Genomic DNA, 17,722 nt, shown 5'->3' on the forward strand with positions numbered 1-17,722 from the left:
ATCAGTTTATATCAAACCTAGGTGTGTGATTTCTTTTCACAGTGTTCCACAGTGCACCAATTATCTGCACCTGTGTTGTTGGCAACAACAAAAAAAGCTACTTTCTTGTAGCTGGGAACTTTCTTGCAGGCTATGAATTATTAGTGAAATAGTACAGTTTTAATTGGTATGTCTATGATTTTTCATGTTGGCATATTGTAACCGTTTTAGAAAAGCAATAAGCCACGCAAGGCATGTGGTTACCTGTATTTTATAACGGCTGAGAGGGTTGGAGACTCGTCTTCGCCTCGTGTCCCACCATGCCTCTCAGCCGTTATAAAATACCAGGTAACCACATGCCTCTTGTGGCTTATTGCTTCAATAAGCATCTCGCATGAACACCTGGAAGTATAAATAAACAGTGCAATAGTGTACCTCGTAGAACATCTCGAAGTCGTCCTCGCTCAGTGGCTCGGTGCTCTCCTCCGTGGCCACGCTGAAGTTCTCCAGGATGATGGCGATGTACATGTTGACCACGATGAGGAAGCTGATGATGATGTAGGTGACGAAGAACGTGATGCCCACCGACGGGTTGCCGCAGTCGCCCTTGGCGGTGGTGCCCGTGTGCGGGAGGTCCGGGTTGCACTCCTCGGGAGTGTTGATGAGGATGGGGCCCAGCAGGCCGTCCCATCCCGCCGACGTGGTGATCTGTGAATTTAATTTCATTGAATATTTAGATTAATGTTTGGCGTTCCACATTTTGGAAGCAAAATAGATTATTATTATAGCTATTTTCACTATACTTGAAATAGGGCAATAGCATAAAGTGGCAAATCGAGTGGAAAATCTAGTGGAAAAGTGTGTGGCAAAGTGAGTTTAACGTTTAATGCAATCAGATAGGACTTTTCTGTTTGGATGCATGGGCTGTCATGGCCAGAAAGTAGTTTTTTGCCACTCAGTAGGTGTTCCCGCTTAACTTCCGGGTATGATGAGGATGTCACCCGCATACCCTCTATAAGTGTTTAATTCACAATGTACTTTTGCCCTTCCTAAAAATGCAGTAAACAGTACAATATTGGTCTGTAGTGGAGTGAAAGTCACAATAAAAAACACGAATACGCCAGTAGCCTAAAGAAGCCTGTCAGCAAGGAGTTTTGGGAGAGGGAGGAGCAGGACGAGGGCTTTCCAAGTCAGTAGGACACAACAGCAGTGACAACACACAGAAATGTGTGTGAGGAGGAATCAATTGCATGGCATACAGACTGAATTGGGGATAAACAAGGGGTAAAAATAGCCAAAAAATGTATTAGATAAAGTTGTCAAATATGTTAAATATGTTAAAACTATAACGTAAAATGTCCGTCGACCACACTTTTCACTGACGAAAATGAAATAATAACTAAGCTATGATGACAAAAACGAACACTAAATATATTGTCAATTTTGTCGACCAATAAAAAGTAGACTAAAATGTTCGGGAGGAACAAGACAGTGGAGAAGTAGATGTTGCTGACCTACAAGCTCGTTTTCAAAATCAACTGTAAATTTAGTCGACCAAAACTAGAGTGGAGTTTGCATGTTCTCCCCGTGTCTCCTAGGGTAGATACCCTCACAAAAAAACATGCAGTAATACTGGTCTCTAATATATACTGCCTCCCCCTGGCCAGCCGGGGCACCTGATGGAGGGGAAAGAAACTGGTTGGAATAACGTGTTCCTTCCACGCGCTACGTCCAACCGGGGAAACTCCCCCCTGTCAGGTGAAAAGAAGCGAATTAGCCTCCTCATTCATAGAAGGAAGCATTAAGTCAGTCCGTTGTCTCCCCAGGTTGGCAGAGGGAGTGTAGCGCCCGGGATTACATTAGAAAATTGACACCGGGTGAAAAATGGGTTACAAAATTAAATACAAAAATATAATATAATATCAAAATATAAATACATTTAGAAATCGGCCACCGGGAAGCGGGAACACACCTGGAACAGACAGAGCATGCTGTTGCCGAACGTCTCAAAGTTGAACATGTCGTCGATGCCGGCGACCTTGCGGACGTAGGCGAAGTTGGCCATGCCGAAGATGGCGTAGATGAACATGACCAGGAAGAGCAGGAGGCCGATGTTGAAGAGCGCGGGCAGGGACATCATCAGGGCGAACAGCAGCGTGCGGATGCCCTTGGCGCCGCGGATCAGCCGCAGCACGCGCCCGATGCGCGCCAAGCGGATCACCCGGAACAGCGTCGGCGACACAAAGTACTTCTCGATGATGTCGGCCAGAACGAGGCCTGTCGGGAGAGAGAGACAGTGGTGGAAAAAGTACTCACATTTTTAAGTTTAAAGTATCAATACTGCAATATAGAAATGCTCTGTCACAAAGTAAAAATCCAGAATTCAGTAGTAAAAGTCAAAATCAAGTATGAAAGTATTGGCATCAAAATGTACTCAAAATTCCAAAAGTAAAAGTATAAAAATATTTGAAAACAACAGATCTACAAGCTCACAACGTGTCACATTGAGCTTGTAGATTGACTATTTTCAAATAGTGTAGGTATAAAATAGGGCTAAAGTGGTTTGTGTTTTATAGTATTATCTTTTTTTGTAGATTTGTTTTTTGGGCTGTTATGCCTTTATTGGATAGGACAGTGGACTGACAGGAAACAAGGGGGAGAAATGGGGAGCGACACGCGACAAAGGTCGTCCGAATCGGGAATCGAACTGGCGACGCTGTCAGGCATCAATGCCTATGTGGTATGCGCCTGACTTGCCAATCACAGATGCAGAGTTTCCCGATATTTATACACCGCAAAAAGGTGCCGAAGTGCCAAAAATAAAGTGCTTCCTTTCTGGGCCGGAAACAAGATCCGGATCTGCATTGGCTCCGATAAGCTATAATAATAGTAATAATAATAACTGTAACCCACTCCATATTTAGCATATTACTAATAAAAAAACACATCATGAAATGATACAGAATGCAAAAATGTAAACACACTGAATTGAATATTGAGTGAATATAATACAATCTCTTGTCTACCTCCTAGCAACCAATCATGGTCCCTCAGTCAGTGCCCAAAGCCAATAGCATTAATGATCTCTGCGTCCTACCAACCAATCACGGTGGCTGTGTGAGGTCATGTATGCTAGATGATTGACGATTGGTTTTTATGACGCTGTTGTTAATTAAGGGACATCAAGCACCAAGCGACCACTCCTCTTTTCCTCTCTTTGCACCATCTGTCTATCTCTGCATCCATCCAGCCATCCGTCCATTGAAACTACTCATCCCTCACTCCATCCCTTCCTCTATTAAATAGAGCGTTCAGCTCTCCTCTCCTCTCCTCTCCTCTCCTCTCCTCTCCTCTCCTCTCCTCTCCTCTCCTCTCCACAACGCGTTGTTCGGTGCTTGATACCACTCTGAACTAAGCAAAATCAAAGGCATTTGCATTTCTTTCACCATAGTAAAAACTGCAATCATGGTCTGGAGGAGAGGGCACTTTTTACAGACGGATAAAAGGGCAGGAGCTCAAGCCCCCTTTGATGTCTATGTGTGCACGTGCCTCTCCTCCTCTGCTCTCCTCTCTCCTCTCCTCTCCCAGGGACGTGCAGAGAATGTTAGAGAGGCAGAGGCTTTGAAGATTTGTTTTTTGGGGGCTTTTATGCCTTTATGACATTTCGAAAAGGTGAAAATAACGAAAATAGCTGACCTCCAAGCTCACCGCACGTTTTCCGGTGCTTGATACCACACTGAACTAAGCAAAATCAAGTCAATACTGGAGATGTTGCTTAACGGCATGGATTTCTACACAGAGAGGGCAATTCTTTCAACATAAGATGCTGCGTTCAAATTCAGTAGTTTGGACAAGGCAATTCTCTTGAATGCTGTCTTCAGGTATGGCATGGAAAGAGGGGCATTTCTTTCACCATAGTAAAAACTGCATTCATGGTTTGAAGAGGGCACTTTTTACAGGCGGACAAAAGGGATAAAAGGCAGGGGCTCACGCCCCCTTTGATGTCTATGTGCGCACATGCCTCCTCTCCTCTCCTCTCCTCTCCTCTCCTCTCCTACTGTGTGTCTTAATCCCTCCATCCTGCCATGTGTCGGTGTGAGTTATGATTTGTAGGATGAAGAAGGGATGGGGTAAATCAAAGTGTCCCTCCTTCACCTCCCCCGTCTCTCCTGTCTCTCCCGTCTCTCTCTCTCTCTCTCTCTCTCTCTCTCTCTCTCTCTCTCTCTCTCTCTCTCTTGTCTGGATCTGTCTGTCTGTGTCTATCTCTCTCTCTCTCTCTCTCTCTCTCTCTCTCTCTCTCTCTCTCTCTCTCTCTCTATCTCTCTCTCTCTCTCTCTCTCTCTCTCTCTCCCTCTCTTGTCTGGATCTGTCTGTCTGTGTCTATCTCTCTCTCTCTCTCTCTCTCTCTCTCTCGCTCTCTCTCTCTCTCTCTCTCTCTCTCTCTCTCACACACACACACACACACACACACACACACACACACACACACACACACACACACACACACACACACACACACACACACACACACACACACACACACACACAGCATGTCCATCATGTGTGATTTGTCTCTCGGGATTCGCCCTGTGACACCACTGATTACTGCCGTTACCTTCACCCCTCCCCCGCGGCCTTGCCCCCACATACATACACACACACACACACACACACACACACACACACACACACACACACACACACACACACACACACACACACACACACACACACACACACACACACACACGTATCATTATATTTGTGAGGACATTGTCATTTTAAAGCTCACGTGTGGATCCTTAAACCTGAACTCTAAAGGGCCCTGTTTTCGTTTGTCTCTTACCCCCTTATCCCTTAACTCTTTTGCAATTTTCTTTACCATTTTGAAAAAAAACAGATGTACACGTTTGCAATGACTTGCACAGCGATGCGCTGTCAGCTTGTAAATCAGCAGTTTTCCGGCGAGCGATATCAGTGCACAAGCATGTCGTCGTTGTCGGGTGGAAACCTTGTATGTCCAAAACCGTTGGTTTTGCATTTATCATTTAAAAAATTATTAAAAAATAGTTGTGTGCATGTAGATCTGCTATTTTCACTAGTTTTGTGCGTTTTGTGCGTCTTGTGATGAAGAAGGGATTTAACTTGGAGATACAAGGTGTCTGCCCAACAATGACGTTGTGCAAGTGTAACTGTAATCCTAACTCCTAAACCTCACCTAAATGCCTAGTTACAACCCTAATCCCAACACGAATCGATGCCACCTCTATAAAAAGAAATAAACCAAGCATCTTTCTTGTGAGGAGCAGGAAAATGTTCCTCGCAATGTCTGTTATATCACATGATATTGTCAATGTCAAGCAGAAACCTTGTATCTCCAAGTTTCAAATGCGAACGTTTTTTTGTAAAGTCCTGCTTCATCACACAAGACTGTCTGTGTCTCACAAAACCTTGGAAAATAGCAGATCTACAAGCACACAACGCCTCGCGTTGTAGATTCTTTAGCCGATTGCTTGTAGATCGTCCTGTTTTCACTAGTTTAAATCATTGTTAAAATGAAATAGAAAACAAACGGTTTTGAACATAGAAGGTTTCCACCCGACAACAACAATATGTTTGTATTGCGATACTTATGGTGTGAGGACCATACGTGTCTGTCCCCAAAAGTATAGCAACACACACACACACGCACACGCACACGCACGCACGCACGCATTCAGGACCATTAGCTCCCTTCCAATCTGTTGTTTTAGCAGAAGCCTGCTTATCACAGCGACGCAGAGGACAACATCCATGATTACATTTAGATAAATTACAACAAGGGCTTATAAACGTGTACGAGAGACAGACTGACAGACAGTGGAACAGCTTAGTGGGAGACAGTATAGGAGAGAAAGACAGACAGTAGGAAAGCTGAGAGGGAGACAGTGTAGGAGAGACAGACAGTAGGACAGCTGAGCGGGAGACAGTGTAGGAGAGACAGACAGTAGGACAGCTGAGAGGGAGACAGTGTAGGAGAGACAGACAGTAGGACAGCTGAGAGGGAGACAAAGAGAAAGAGACAGTAGGACAGCTGAGAGAGAGACAGACAGTAGGACAGTTAAGCGATAGATCTGCGTGACGGCTCATCCGCACTGCACGCGACGCGATGTCACACGGAATACTGTCTGCATATGGAGTGTCGGCCATAGCGTTGCGAAATAGCTTAAACCAGTGGCAGGCAGTGCAGTGGTGGTCAGTAATAGAGACTAAATTTACTGAAGTACAGTTTCTTTTTTATTTATATATTTTTTTATCACACGGTTTTTTGTAATCCATTTTTCTCACCCAGTGCCAACTACCTAACCTGTAGTCCTGGTTTCCGCTCTCAACCTGCCACACCAGGGGAATTGGGGAGCACCTGGCTGGCTAGGTAGTATAGAAACCAGGACTACTGCTTATTTTTGTGAGGGCATCTACCCTAGGAGACACAGGGAGAACATGCAAACTCCACACAGAAAGGCCCTATTGCCAACCCCACCTAGGGTGTGGGGGGGGCACTGATGACGCGGAGGAGAGAACACACCCCCAGCACCCACAGCGTCCCCCGGCGGGAATCGAACCCAGGACCTTCTAGCTGTGAGGCGAAGCGCTAACCACTGCGCCACCGTGCCCCCAGTAAGTAAAGATTCTGAGGATCTGTAGGCCTACTTTATTTGAGTATTACATTGTTTTGATACTTATTACTCTTACTTGAGTAACATTTTGACTGAGCTACTTTTACTTGTAGTGGAGTACATTTTGATCAGGAGTATCTGTACTCTCAAGTACTGGGTTTGAGTACTTTGTCCATCTGTGTTGAGCTGCATCCAGGGCAGCAACGGCTCCAGAGAGTTGTGACTGGGGGAGGGGGGATTCTGTCTAGGACCATTGCATGTGCTTTTTCAGTGGTTTGGGCCCTCATTTGGTCTTCTCCTACGCACCTGCCACCATTCAGTGTTAGAAAGTTCACTTTCAAAATGAACTAGTTCAAGTTCAAGTTCAAAACTTCTAAATGAACTAGTTCATTTCATAGTTCATAATTCTACATTTTGAACTAAAGTTCATGGTTCCCCAAAATGAACTAACTTAGTTCTTTTTAGTTCTTTTTTTTTAACCATAATATTTTTATACATTTGGCTATAAAAAAAAGAAAAAAAAGAAAAAAAAGTTTAGACGTTGCTGCAAGCTATTATTTGTCAAGATTATTGACACAGCCCATATAGAACCACACACAGCAATAATTTCATCCAATTTAACATTGAGGTGCCCACAATATTTAGGTGCCCAGTGCCCAGTCTTCCTGCACCCTTATTGTGAAGGGCTGAAGGCAGAAGTTTCTAAACCTCGCGCACTGCATGTTTCCGCGTTGGTTAAAATAGCTGATCTACAAGCTCACGTTGTCTCGTGGATGCGACGTGTTGTGAGCTTGCAGATCAGCTATTTTCGCCGTGCAACACACATACGACAAAGTATAGTCAGGCTTTACTTGCGAGTTGCAACTGAGAGACGTAACGAGGAGGAGATTCACAGCTGCAGACAGCACCGCATATCAACGTTCGCGAGGAGCTGCGTGCAGTGCGTGCTATTGGAACATGTGAATGAAAAGAGAGACGAGAGGACAGACGACTGCGGAGGCACGGACCGCCGCATGAACGGCCGATGATCGCCGACGAACGCCGTTCACGGGCGTCAGAATGAACGCGTTCGACAATATCGTTCATCAAGCGAAAACAAAGAATGTTCAGTTCACGTTCGCCCAAAATATGAACGTGTTCACGAACGATCGTTCATTGAATGCGGTCGGGTACAACACTGCCACCATTGTAGGTGTTTCAAGAGACTTTCACCCAAAAGAAGAGCAGAATGCTAGTATTTAGCTCTTAACAGAGAAAACAGTGGCAGAATAGCCGAGCACTGTGACTGCTCCTAAACTAAGGAAAGCCTTGACTACTATATGTACGGACTCAATGAACACAGCCTTGCTATGGAGAAAGGTCACCATAGGCAGACGTGGCTCCCAAGAGGGAGACAGGCTGCACACAAAATGAGGTGGGAACCGAGCTACCCTTCCTTAACCACCTGCCTTCTGTACCGAGACATCAGAGACACTCTTACAAGCACAAGGAGAGTGTTTTGTACAACGATGTGCAAACACAGAAGATGAGGGAACTGTTGTGACAGCTCATTAAAAGACTACAAATCATTGTGTGTATTCCTGCACTGTACTGTCTGGTACTGGTATTCTGTTTTATTCAAAGTGAAGGCAACACATTAGAATATCGCTGTTATTTGTTTCAAAGCTTTATACCAAGATTTAACCTTTCTTACATGTGCAGTAGGTATAACCATTCCTGTACCAATTAAGCCCTGTGGACCAGTGGTTCCCAATTTCTTTTCTTTTTGAAGCGGTGAAAACCGCTTCCAATGAATGGCTTTGTGTGTATCACGCCCATATATGGACATTTCAGTCCAGAATGAACAGGCTTTTTCAAAAACAGAATGTCCGTTTAATTACCATATATGGTGATCTCAGTCCAGAATGAACAGGGTTTTTCAAAAACACAAAGTATGTTACCTTATGTCCATATATGGTCACTCCAGGCCAGAATGAACAGGTTTTTCCTGTCCCGTACGTGTAAAATATCAGTCCAGAATGAATAGGCTTTTTCAAAAAGCAAAATGTCGGTTAGATGAATGGATACTTTGAGGATTGTCAAGCTTCACATGATAATTTGGCCTTCAGGGTTTAAAAAATGTAGTAAGCCACAAATACATTCAGAATAGAGGTTTTATCTGTCCACCGCTTCACTTCGAACCGAGGTTTGATTTTTTATATTACTACTAGTAAGACGCCTCAGGGCGACATCCAATTCTTGGCCATCTGGCCAGTGATGTATATCGGACCAGTTACCCATATACTGTATGGAGACCCCTGCATGATAGTCAACAATGTGATGTCAGAACATGCCCATATATGGGCATTACCAAATATGGGCATTCCCAGATATGCCCTTAATATTGATGACATCGGGACAGGGATCTCGCATAAAAACGGACAAGGACGTAATTAATTTTCAAGTGTGACTCATGATGACATCAGCGATCTCCATATATGAGCATGAATGTAGAGGTCTGCGCGGGACTGATTTTTTAATCCCGCTCCCGCCCGTTCCCGCATCATTTCTGACCACTCCCGCCCGCCCCTGCAATGATTTCATTTTTGACCGCCAGCAGATAATTCCTGTCCGCCGCTCCCACCCGCGACAAACAAATGATGTGAATTTAGTCCTGCGGACTCCCGCGGCGCACAGTACCGCAGCACGTCCAACAGCCTACCTCCCAAGAAGGCACATTGAAATGAGATCCAAAACCATTACCAAACAAAAAAGTGTGCGCGATGCGAGGAGCTTATTTGTGACGGACTGACGGTGGCGTGAGAACAAATGAGAGAAAGAGAGAGAGAGAGGGAGAGGGCGAGCGACGGAGCCACGGCACGGAGGGAGACAGCGAGAGGCGAGAGAGAGAGAGAACTTGGCGGAGAGAAAGAGAGACTCCAGTCCACGTACTGTATCAATGTGGTTGTCCTCAGCAGGGGGAATTGCGTTCTCTATTCACATCTTGACTTGCTAAAGAAGGCACGTTGACGTTTGTATCTTATCCATTGAGATCCAAAACCAACAGGACTAGTGTGCGCGAGAGAGGAGCATTTGTGAGGTTGTTAACGGAGGTAAAGTGTTTATATTGCGATGGGACTATATTATAATAAATAGTTGTTATTTAGGCTAAATAGTGAGTGACAATGCCGCCGCAAATATCTGTCCACCGGTTAGCCGTTAACAGACGAGAGAGGGAGGGAGGGGGAGTTAGAGCGAGAGAGAGAGAAAGAGAAAATCCACGTGCCGTGCTGTAGGTGCATGCTTTGTCCTCAGGCTCAGCAGGGGAAATTACATTCTCTACATATTCTTGCTAAAGTATAGATATACGCTTATTGCGGGAGAGTGTGGGATTTTGCGGCGCCCGCCGATGTTATTTTGACCGCATGTCCCCGCCCGCGGTGATTAAAATATCGCCCGCGCCGCAATATATGGCGACGGGTCCTGCAGGTCCCGCGGGAGTGCGCTCCCGTTGCAGGCCTCTTTGCAACCCTTTCTGTTAAGAGTGGTTCCCATGACATCACAGTGATATCAGAGCATGATGTCAGAGCGACAAACCCATAGAACCACAGACAAACCCATAGAACCACAGTGTACACACACGTCTACACTGACACGGACAAGCTATGACATTTCTCATGGTAAACTGCTACCTTTGGTCGCAATTATTCTATTTTTACTTCTTAAAGGGGAAGACCACCCATTTCAATATTGAACTATCTCATTAATATACCTTAGAGGAGTTATGTGGAAATAAAAAAAAAGTTCCCCCTCTTCTGTGTTGCCTAGAACTGGAGGATTGATTTGGGGGTTTGTATTGCAAATCACAATGTGATGACATCACATTACAAATAAATCTATTATTTATTATTGATTATTATTTATTATTTATTATTTATTTATGGATATAGTAAAACTAAATAAGTCTGCCTATAAGTTGGCTCTGTACTTCGCCCCCTCGTCCCCAGATCATTCCAGTCAAGTCCACAAAATCAATGCTGGGGTGAAGTGGTCCTTTAAGTACAGCACTTTGAGATGATTCAACACTTGCCATATTCCTCTGGGTTTGTTATGAACATTCATCATTCAAAGGTCAGCCAGAAGGACCCCCGCTACACTGAATAGGCGTCTCTGTCTGTGCCTGTCCGGAAAACGTTTAGATGACCGCTGGCATATATAATGGGCTGCTTGCCATTGTCTCTGTGTCAGCTTGTGTGTGTGTGTGTGTGTGTTTGTGTGTGTGTGTGTGTGTGTGTGTGTGTGTGTGTGTGTGTGCGTGCGTGCGTGCGTGCGTGCGTGCGTGCGTGCGTGCGTGCGTGCGTGCGTGTGTGTGCGCGCGAGTATATATGCGTGTGTGTAAGTGGGGGTCTATAGCAAGGTGAATGGGTGATAGTGAAAACAATTTGTGCGTACGTGTGTGTGTGTGTGTGTGTGTGTGTGTGTGTGTGTGTGTGTGTGTGTGTCTGATGTACAGTATGTAGGACCTTCGTACAGTGAGGACATCAAGGCCAATGGCCTGGCCTCATTCATCACACACACACACACACACACACACACACACACACACACACACACACACACACACACACACACACACACACACACACACACACACACACACACACACACACACAGAACAACAATGCATTTCATATCATAAATGTGAATGTGAATAAGGGTAATAGGTCAATAGAGGTAATAAGGGAATGTGAATTAGGGTAATAATAGAATTTGAATAGGGGTAATAAGTGAGTGTGGATATGGATAATATCGCAAGTGTGGTTGCCTATTGTGATGTCACGTGAAGCTTGACAAATCCTCAAATCCATTATATTGTTCAGTCAGAAATTAGTATGGGTAATAATAAATTATAAATAAAATAAAAAGTCCATATATGGGCATTCCCAGAAACATCCATCCATCCATCCATCCATCCATCTTCAACCGCTTATCCGGAATCGGGTCGCGGGGGTAACAGTTCCAACTGAGACATCCAGATGTCCTTATCCTGAGCAACTTCCTCCACTCCATCAGGGAGTATACCGAGGCGTTCCCAGGCCAGTTTGGAGATATAATCCTTCCATCTGGTCTTCGGTCTGCCACGGGGTCTCCTCCCAGTGGGACGTGCATCGAGGACCTTCCTAGGAAGGCGCTCGGGAGGCATCCGTACTAGATGCCCAAACCACCTAAGCTGACTCTTTTCCAAGTGAAGGAGCAGCGGTTCTACTACAATCTCTCTCGGGTGATAGAACTTCTCACCCTATCTCTAAGGGAGATACCAGCCACCCTTCTGAGAAAACCCATTTCGGCCGCTTGTACCCGAGACCATATGGAGATTTCTGATGTCATCAATCCCAGGCCCTAACTGGCCCAAGAGCCTGCTTTACTCTGATTTACACCCTACCTTCCCCAGTTGTCAATCGATTAAAATATTTAATCCGATTAATCGCATGATTGTCCATAATCGCAAATTAATTGCATATTTTGTATCCGTTCCAAATCTACAATAAACAGATATTTTTTTCAAGTTTTTAATACTCTTATCAACATGGGTCATGGGAATAGACAAATGCTTGCTTTATGCAAATGTTTATTATTATTGGAACAATGACAAATACTGTCCAGAATCTTCTTCAAGTAACAAAGTACTATTATTTACACCTTTTTAGATTATTATTTTTTTTTTTTTTAGATGTGGTTTGCTGTTATTATATTGTTTTTTTTATATATACGACTGCATTGTCTGAAGGATGCCAAACAAGAACTAATTTTACTCTTATATACCTGTACAAAAGACGTAACCATAAAGTACATCCTTGAACCTTAAACCTTGAACCTTGAAAAGATGTGCATGGGATGAAATCATGAACTCAAGCCCAACAAATAACAGATGGGCATATTGATTTACTTTTACTAAGTTAACATAAATTGAGCTCAAATTGATATTGTAGGCTCTGTGTTACATTCCAATCAACTAGTAGCATTTAGCTCCCTATTGAAAGTAGCTGAAGAAATAAATGTAATGCCTAATGAGTTGTTGGTTAACAACAGTAAAGGTACTGTCAACATCTACAATGACCATGGAAATCCACAACACATAACAGCAAAACATAAGCAGCATGCTCACTGACATAGAGAGCTATGCCCTAAACTACGAATAGGCCAAATGGCCAAAATAAATAAACATGCGATTAATTGCGATTAATTAATTAATTAATCGTGATTAACATAACGTTGAGTTAATTAGGATTAATCTAGTTAACTCTGACAGCTCTAATGTATATGGATATGTATTTATAAAGGATAAAATAAATAAACCCAGGCCCTAACTTGCCAAGGCCCTGCTTGACTTTAATAATTAACATACATTTTATGCCCATATATGGGGATCCCTGTCCCAATGTCATCAATATTAAGGACATAACTGGGAAAGCCCATATTTGGTAATGCCCATATACAGTATGGGCATGTTTTGACATAACATTGTTGACTGTCATGCAGGGGTCTCCATATATGGGTAACTGGTACGATATACATCACTGGCCAGATGGCCAAGAATTGGCACGACCGCATGTCGCCCTGAGGCGTCTTACTAGTTATTTTACGTTGGCAGTTGTTTGCAAAATGTGAAAAAATATACATATCTGGTGTATGACTGAAGCATTGCTTTTCTTTTCATGTCCTTGTGATTATGCTCTGAATAGAATAGAACTTGTTACAACTTTGTTAGTTGTAATGTAGTAGCCTAATGCAGGTGTATGAGCCATGTTGTGTTTGTATTGTGTGTTCTAGGTATAACTGTGCCAAAATGCAATGTTCTATGCATTGCAGGGGTTTTGACACTCACAAGTTTTGGGGGGAGTTTTGGGGGCGGCCCCCAAATAAGGGAGGTGTCCCTTATTTGAAACTCTGGGAGTTGGCAACCCTACCCATACGTATCTGTGAATGGTGTTGGACACAAAGGATATTGCTGATCCGTCCAATGCAAGAATGGTCATTGTTCACCAAACAAATGGAAATGTACAGTTCAGGAGATGTATTGAAGGACTGAAGAATCACAATGAATCACCATCTTACAAAGCAATCAAGATGAATCCAGTTGCTTTCTTCAAGCCTAAAGCATCTGCTGTTGTTTCCAAGGAAAATTCCTTGAAATCAGATTGTCAGTTGTTTTCACGACTATTCATCTCTTGCCAGACAAGGCAATGTGACTTGGATGAATTCTTCATGCATGAAAACCAGTCAGCTCCTGCTTCCCTAAGTTATAATGGAGTGATTCATTCATGCCAGAAGTCAGAACTTCTGTGCATACTGGAATCTGGAATCACTAACTTAAGCCTGATGTAGAGCCACAGGCCAACACCATCATTATTGATGGGTCAGCCTTCATCAATGCAAACCCTCCACGTGGATCAAAAAAGTTTAATGACTATTCTACAGAAGATGTTCTTGTTAAGGTAGAGGCATATTGTTCAAAGTACAAGCGGGTGTATATTGTCTTTGATGTTTACAAAGAGGCCAGCCTGAAGTCAGAAATATATATGGTACAGTGTTTTTGAGGTGCCAGTGAGATTGGGACCGGAGCACCTTATGGACAGTACCCGGAAGGAGCCGGTGCCATGGCATTGGTCCGACGTCCCATTAGTCCGATGCTGGTGAATGCTAACCTGCCTGATGCTGGTGAATGCTAACCTGCCGACGCTGGTGAACGCTAACCATGGTGAATGCTAACCATGTGAATGCTAACCTGCCAACACTGGTGAATGCTAACCTGGTGAATGCTACTATGCCTAAACCTAACCCTAACCTCAGTAAAACTATGCCTAAACCTAACCTAGTGAATGCTAACCTGGTGAATGTTAACCTGGTGAATGATAACCCTAACCTCAGTAAAACTATGCCTAAACCTAACCCTATAGGACTAATGAGATGTCAGACTTAAGGGCAGTCCCCGGAAGGCACCGCTTGCTCCACCTCGTGCCCAAAAACGAGCGCTCCTGGTTTCAATCTCACTGAATCTCAAAAACACTGTGACATAAACATACAATAACCAAAGAAAAACTATCCATCCATGTATAATGGTGAAATAGTTCCTACAATGTGCAAGAAATATACTGTAGATATGACGTTTTGATTTGGCGGCCATCTTGAAAAATGAAAAAGAAAAAAAGATTTTTGGATGGCTTGGTGTAAAAATGCAAAGAGTTGACCCAAAGGAATCATGCCAAATAAATGTCACGCTTTGTATCACAAAGTGAATGATTCCTCCTATTATCTGCTGTACTATACTGAGGTTAGGGTAAGGGTAAGGCCCTTTTCCACCGGGAGCGATAACGATGACGATAGCCATAAAATATCACAGCGATAATTATGCCTTCACATTGATGTCCGATAAAGTTATCGGACATCAATGTGAAGAGGCGCCAATTAAACAGCCACTCGCGCAGAGCGCATCGCGAGCTGTTTGTCAGAGACCCAGTTCCATATCACTGTGATCTTAACCACATCGTTGTTGATCCTAACGATGTAGTTGTCGGCTATCGTTGTCTTTATCGGTGTTGGGTGGATGCTGCAGTATTTCTACATTGCAGTATTGACAATTTGAGTACGGACAGACGGGGACAACTCACCCACGACGGACAGGATGACCACCACAAAGTCGAAGATGTTCCAGCCGACGGTGAAGAAGTGGAAGCGCAGCGCCACGATCTTGATGGTGCACTCGCAGCTGAAGATGACGATGAACACCAGGTTGATGTTGTTGAGCACGTACTCCATCTGCGGGGACTGCTCGTCCGTCTCCACCATCATGGTGATCATGTTGAGCAGGATCAGCACCATGATGATGATGTCAAAGGCCTGCTTCCCCACCAGGTCGAAGAAGAAGCCCTGGATCTCGTTCTGGAGAGATGTGGTGGGGGTGAGAGAGAGACATTCATTCATTCATTTATTTATTTATTTTGTGATGCGAATTTCGCGAATGAATTTCGTCCTACCATTTCAATTCGGGGACTACCCATAAGTCCTACATCTCATTAGTCCTACATCTATCTCATTAGTCCTAATTTGGTTAGGGTTGGGTTTAGGTTTGGGCATAGTATTTTCACCAGGTTAACATTCACCAGATTTGGACTAATAGGATGTAGGAACAATGAAATGTCGGACCAATGCCATGGCACCTTTAATTTCCCCCATTCAAGTCAATGGTGAAAATGTATTCACTAATAAATGAAAGGCCATATATGGGGATCTCTGATCATCAATATTAGGCCATCTCCATATTTGGGAAAAGTTAAAATTGTAATTAAAGTCAATGGAAAAAATTAATTCACAAATAAATGTATATCAATTAAACTACTGGCAAAATGCCATGTGCCTCGATGAAGCCGGTCAATTTGACATATGGCCTAAGTGTGTGCCACCGAAACTGTGTGAGGAGTAGCACAGCAAAAAAAAAGATTTACTTGGAAGATGGAATCAAATCGGGTTAGAGAGAGAGAGAGAGAGAGAGAGAGAGAGGGACGACAAACAACAACCTGGTAACGCCGACAAATGGTCTGCCTGATTGCCACTAATAATCGCCGCCCCGGCCCTGAGAACTCGCTTTACCCGGGCCCGCCGGGGGAGAAACAAAACAAGTGCTGCTGTTCCCCTGTTCCACTTGTACCGGTTTCCCAACTTGGACTGTAACATGCTGCCTCTTACCGGAGGTCTGGGAACGGGTTTCTGTGGTTTCTTGGAGCCCAGTTTCTTCATGGCGTTGTAGTATTTCTTCTGTTCCTCCGTCATGAAGATGTCCTGTCCTCCTAAGTAAACACACACAGACACAGTTATCTTCCCTGGAGAGACAGCAATGTTGACAGTTGTTCAGCCGAGCTCTAAAATACTTTTCTTTTTTTACTATTGTACTGTTACTATGGTACTAGGGATGCACGATTAGTTGGTCAACATAGCGGTGTCATCAATATCAGCCTTAAAGGGGATTTACCATGAATTGACCAAATCTTACAATGAATGCGACACATCTCTGTGAGCGTGCGTGCGTGTATGTATGTAATCCGCGTATCTCGAGAACCGTTCGTCCCACCGGCTTCAGATTCGGGTTGTACTGTGTTTGCAAAGGCGATGTGCATTCATTTTGTTCTGCACATTTCATAAACAAAGGCAATTCAAGGTGCTTTGCATACAAGGCACAAAACATACAAAAGAAAGTACAAAGTGTAAGCAGAAATGTTTTTGAAATAAATGACCATGGAGCATATAACAGTTTTTTTAGGCTGGATTTTACAGACGTCGGAGTCGGCACAAAGTCCTGTGTAAGTTTGTTCCCTCTATCGCCGTGGTTGGTTAGAAACCACTTATCTCCAAATGTCTGATATGTATTTTCCATTAATAAAGGCCCAAATTCATCATATTACAGTGCCACACAAAAAGCCAACTACATTGGCTCAAATTGGAACAGAGGCTGTACAATTTTCCTGAAAAGCAGAAGTTTTGGACATACAAGGTTTCCACATGACAGCAGAGGAAATAAGTGCTGACTGCTCGTGTTTTATTTTAGCTGTGGGAACAGTGAGGATGACATGAGGCTTTCTCCAGGGTTCACAATGTAAGGAGACAACGTACGTCACAGGATAAAACCTCCCAGTAATTTAAACCACTGGTTTTCAAAGTGGGGTCTGGGGACCCCCAGGGGTCCTTGGGGGGGGGGGGGGGGGGGGGTCCCTGTTAGAGTCTGTTATTTCTTAATTCTTTTAGATTTTTATTCCCTTTAGCTCCTCAATTCAGTCGTTATGCCAATTGAATCATCCCCCAAACATGTTGCTGCTTTTGTTTCCTACTGTCTCACCTGCCAGTAAGGAGCCCCCAACAGGACGACTTACTGTTGCACCCTACCGACTGAACTGCCAATGAGGAGCCCCCACTGGGAGGACGTATTGGAGTCAAATCACACTCAACCCCGTTATAAAGTCATTCTCCTCTCTGTAAAAAGTATGAATGGCATATGAATGGAGGTATGGCTCCTCCATACGTCCTAAACCTGATCAACCCCAACACCCCCACCCGTT

The 17,722-nt window shown here is 44.0% G+C and overlaps 1 protein-coding gene across 1 annotated transcript in view; it reads right to left on the reverse strand.

Moving 5' to 3' along the window:
• Positions 1-17,722, reverse strand: part of LOC308306457 (sodium channel protein type 3 subunit alpha-like) — a 272,091-nt gene that overhangs the window by 13,493 nt on the left and 240,876 nt on the right. Inside the window, exons 30-33 of the mRNA XM_080751465.1 lie at positions 16,359-16,459; positions 15,284-15,554; positions 1,952-2,256; positions 415-687 (exon numbers count right to left, since the gene is read on the reverse strand). Coding sequence (XP_080607591.1) covers positions 415-687; positions 1,952-2,256; positions 15,284-15,554; positions 16,359-16,459 — 950 coding nt within the window. The remainder of the gene's footprint in view (positions 1-414; positions 688-1,951; positions 2,257-15,283; positions 15,555-16,358; positions 16,460-17,722) is intronic.

The sequence above is a fragment of the Nannobrachium achirus genome (genome assembly GCF_963921795.1).
Source record: "Nannobrachium achirus genome assembly, chromosome: 21".
NCBI classification, from domain to species: domain Eukaryota; kingdom Metazoa; phylum Chordata; class Actinopteri; order Myctophiformes; family Myctophidae; genus Nannobrachium; species Nannobrachium achirus.